Below are 4,849 nucleotides of genomic sequence, written 5' to 3'. Positions count from 1 at the left end.
CCTATATGTTTCGATACGTTATGATTATATTTGTTAGATTCATTATAAATCTCATAAAAAATAAAGATATGATAACAAAAATTAAAATAATATTTATTAAAGTTAAATAAAACAATAAAGAAGATAAATGTAACAAGTAAGAATTAAAGATATATTTACCAGGATGGGTAAATGTTCAAAGACGTAGCAGACAAAGAGTATGCTGTAAACAGTAGATCTACCGCTGGTCTCGTCCACCTGCACTTTCTTCTTTCTTAAACACGCCCTGCTGTTTGTCGAACCACTGGTGCACGATCCGCTTGAGGGATCCCAATGTTGTGGGTGACACTCGAATGCTCCTGAAGAGTTCTTCGAGCTCGCCTCGGACAGATCGGAAACCGACTTGAGCAATTCAGAAGTCGGTGGACGACAAAGATTTTTAAAGATCGCAATCAACACGCCGAAAAAAGATGTGAGGGCCAACAGACCCCTGAGGGAGTTGACGAAGACTCCATATTTATGGGAGATTTCGTGGGCCAGGAAGACGCAGATCTCCGGCTCGAAGTTGAGGACGCCAGTGACACCAATGCAGGCGCTGATGACGCTCAGGCTCACCAAATGGTATTTGAGATGATTCTTCGTGAGATTAATAACATCATCGCGACTGCTGATCGCCGCGAACACTGCGATCGATGTCAAGGTTAGTTCCTGGAGAATACTCGACGAGTTCAGGACCCACACCAACGTTGAGCATAACTCTGCGACAAAGAATTATTGTTTAAAGAGTCTCGCAATTTAAAGAGTCGCGCGGTTCCATTGAAATGAATATTTTTTTGGGTCCCCGGACTAATCTGTTGAAATAATTTACATGATATAATCGTTGGTTGACGCTTCCATGAATTCCGAAGAGGATAATGACCTCGACATTATTATACCGAGATTATAAACTAAATAAAAATATCAAATTCGATATTGTATATACTGTAAAAAATAAAATGTTGTGTAAAAAATTAACATTTTATTTCTTACAGTGTAATTATGATAAAATGTAACTATTTTATTTGATATGTTTAAGATGTATTGCTCCCTTATTTCAAAAACGACACAACTACAAAAATTAAGGATTCTCTCTGGAATCATATTTTTACTTCTTTCGTTTACAACTTGAATCTTTTTTGACCAGCTCAAGTTTTTTGATGTTCTAGACTCTTAAAAAGATTCAGGGTTACTTCTCAAGATCTCTATTACATTACTAAATACTTTTTAACTTAAAACTCTTATATTTAATAAAAATTGAGTTTGAATAAAAGTGAAAAATTTTTACGATTTTTTAAAACTATTCTTTTTGAAATGATTGACGATTTTTAAGTTAAGTTCATTTTTGAATGATTGATAAGGTAACATTTATTTAACTTGTTTTATTGATAATAATTCAAAAATTATATGTTTTTTAGTTGAATTATTTTTAAAGTAAGAAAGTGATACATTATTGCATTTTATCTGAGCTGTTAAACCAAAAGATTAGTAAAGCAATACAATTATAGTCAGGACTGGGCATGTATTTGAAATATTTTTGTTTGAAAAAAACAGTGTAAGACAATTGTATAGTTACCTCCAAAATGATTTGCTGGACGGATTAACGTAAGAATCGCGTACAGCAGTAACCCTAATTGATGCGTGAGACTTTGAGAAAGAATCGCGACTGTCAGCACGTCGATTTTTCTTTTCGTGGATGAGGATTGATTCTGGTAGATCAATAGGGACCATGACAGCAGCAGGATGCATATTGGCGAGCCTACGCACGTAGCCAACCATTCGCCCACCTCGCTTCGCATCTCTGCGAAGGAAGAATAAAGGCTGTCAACGTTTATTCACTTAATGATTAATTATACCGTAACTCATGAATAATTGTATCCTACACGATTTTGTGGTGGTGACACACAAATAAATCTGTCATTGTGTTAAATTTAATTATCATTGCATTAAATTTCTCGACACTCCTTTTTGAACAATAATATCTATTATGCTATTCAAGTAAGCATTTCCACAGCAAGTATTGTTATATTAGCGTCCAATGGAGACAGAACGATTCATCTGGAATTTCTCTCGTATTCGTCCTCCATCGCGGAATGAGACGGGACTATTCTTGGTGAGAGAGTAGTAATATCCTAATCTCGATGAAAGCCTGAGTCGTGGCAATTAACGCGCCGTGTCGAATTATATTCCTGCACGTGGAAGAACAGCGAATTATTGTTAATCAACGGTAGTGTTGGTTACAGTTAAATTATTAACGCAATGGTGAAGGCAACAGGGTTGTACAAATGTCACGGTGGATAGCGCGGAGGGGATGCGACATTTTCACACGACGTATCTCCTTTCCCTATCCTCATTCCTTAGTGACTCTCTCTTTTTCTCCTACTGAAATCACATTTTATGTGGAACTGATATTTTTACGAGCTCATATAAAGAGATATATTACTATAATATATTATTTAAAAAAAAATAAAAATAAAAATAATTATCTGAGTTTTATCTTAAAAGTTCTTATCACAATTGTGATCTTTAATTAAAAGATTGCTATTATTTAATTATACACTTTAAAATTTTTAGGAAAACATGTAAATGTTCGCTTGATTATTTTTTTATGATATAATAAAGCTGTTTCTCTATTCTTTTCCTTATTTCTTCTTTTTTTGTACAAAGTCAGAACACGTTTACCATCTCTCTTTGTTCGGCTCTTCTCACACTGCACCGCCGAGGCAACTTTCTATTCCGCACAGTGCCAGCGTCGCGGTCTAATTTATCGTTCAAGTCGACTCTCGTACCCGTATTCAGTAGCGAATTTCCCCGTCTGAATTGCGAGGAATGTCCCATCGTGTGTCGTCGCCGACGGGCCCTTTCCCGGAGTTACTCGTGAGATGCGGACGTAGGAAGAGGAAGACACATCCGATCGCATAACGGCACATTCATTTTTCGCGGCACCTTCTATCTATTAAACCTAAACGATCGAATGTTACATCGAAATTCTCTTCACACCGCATATAATTGCGTTTTATGATTATCATAACAAAAATTTATTACATTGTAAATGATGTTAGAAATCATAATAAAAATAATAATAAAAATTTATTGTTCAATGTATTATATTATGATCATAAAAAGCTTCTTTTTTCTTTTTTTTTTTTACATTCATACGAGGAAATGCCATTAGTTTCCCATAAAACGTTGGCAAATATGGTGAGTGGGTAAGTATATAACTTTCACGCGAATGCTTATCAAAAACGCATCGAATTTTCTGCTTAAGGAATAGTAAATATGATATGTATCTTTGATCCTCTAATGTACATATTTCCGAATGCTTGTGATTCGCGTATTCTTCTTTTTCCTTTTTACAATGTGGTACGCGCACTTTCACGTGCAAACATGAATAAACAGTTTCCGCTTGGCTGACACATAAATTTTTTTGCTCGATAAGCAAGAGCGTGTATTTTTCTCTGATAAATTCGATAATCGACAGTCTTAATCACCTTATAAAAATAATCTAAAATGTTAATGGAAAAATGTATTTCAGTATTTGAATTTCAAGTGCGGTGAGTAATTTTTAGACACGGCAGACAGTAATAATCATTTATACTGTTTCGTAATCAATCTCATGTAAGTTTGATATTAATATTTTCGAAATTTACAAAAATTAACTTTTATATACGTATAAACCGAGAGAAAAAGAGAAAGAAAAAGAGAAATATTTATTTGAAGCATAGATTTATCTATTACAGAATTGACATTCTAAAAAAGGAAAAATGTAAATTTAAATAAATAATAACAGATTGTTACTTAATTACTGTTAAATACTTAATAATTTTATAATATTTTATAAAAACATATTTTCAATTTTAAATAACTATTTAAAAAAAGTTTAAAATATTAAAAAACATTTAAAGTATTCGGACATTTTATTTAGCAGAAATTATTTCTGTTTTTTTATTAATTGTAAATAAATATAATATTCTAAGATATTATATTTTATTAATTTCGTATCAACAGTGTATTGAAATAGAATCATGGCTATCGGTATGTTAAACCGGTTGCGCAAGCAGAAGAAACCAGGTTAATTTTCCCGCGAGTGATAACAATGTCGCCAATGAGGAAACTGGACCGACAATCTCGTATCGTTATTATAGTCAGCTTGTATAATTGACTCGTCCTTGTTCGTTATTATACTTTTGCATGAAAAATGCGGACTATTTTGAGTATTTCTGAGAGGAAAATTTGCATTAAAGTTTCGCCTACGATACTTTGCGAAAGAAGACATAACGAATTACGCAAAGAATCTGTCGACACTGAGTTTTTATACCAGTACGAGCCACTATAAAAGTCGACCTGATTATTCGTTCTTTAAACATACGGTAAAATTAGAAGCATGAGTCGAAGATGGTTTACGCGATTTGCTTGCTGTAACCGTTATTCAGCCAGGCTGAAATTCCTCTGTGAGTGAGACATGTTTGGTGCATTAATAGGAAGTCAATTCTACTTCCGCAATCTATATTGCTTTTAAAGTGTCTCCTTTGTATTGTACCTTTAACGGAGACGAATAGCGATTTAATTTCAAACGGTATAAAATAGACTCTTAGAGAAGTTTGAATTTACATTATTTATATGAGAAATAAATTATACCGAATTAATTGAATGAAACTGCAGTTGTGAACAAAAAAGATTATTTATACGCAATACAATTATGTGACTAAAATAACAATAACGGAGTTTTTTGAAAGTTTATCTATTTTATATGTATATGTAATGCAATTTCTTTTACAGAATTTCATATTTTATACAAAATTCTAATATAGATTTTATAAGGTATTATTCTTAT

The 4,849-nt window shown here is 33.0% G+C and overlaps 1 protein-coding gene across 1 annotated transcript in view; it reads right to left on the bottom strand.

Annotated features, from left to right (window-relative positions):
* Window positions 1-4,849, bottom strand: part of LOC108690425 — a 20,630-nt gene that overhangs the window by 10,804 nt on the left and 4,977 nt on the right. Inside the window, exons 2-3 of the mRNA XM_018197712.1 lie at window positions 1,592-1,816; window positions 160-737 (exon numbers count right to left, since the gene is read on the bottom strand). Coding sequence (XP_018053201.1) covers window positions 160-737; window positions 1,592-1,814 — 801 coding nt within the window. The 5' untranslated portion in view covers window positions 1,815-1,816. The remainder of the gene's footprint in view (window positions 1-159; window positions 738-1,591; window positions 1,817-4,849) is intronic.

Source organism: Atta colombica, unplaced genomic scaffold (assembly GCF_001594045.1).
Source record: "Atta colombica isolate Treedump-2 unplaced genomic scaffold, Acol1.0 scaffold321, whole genome shotgun sequence".
In the NCBI taxonomy this organism is placed as follows: domain Eukaryota; kingdom Metazoa; phylum Arthropoda; class Insecta; order Hymenoptera; family Formicidae; genus Atta; species Atta colombica.
The sequence above is the reverse complement of the archived record's forward strand: the minus strand, read 5'-3'. Positions and strand labels throughout refer to the sequence as shown.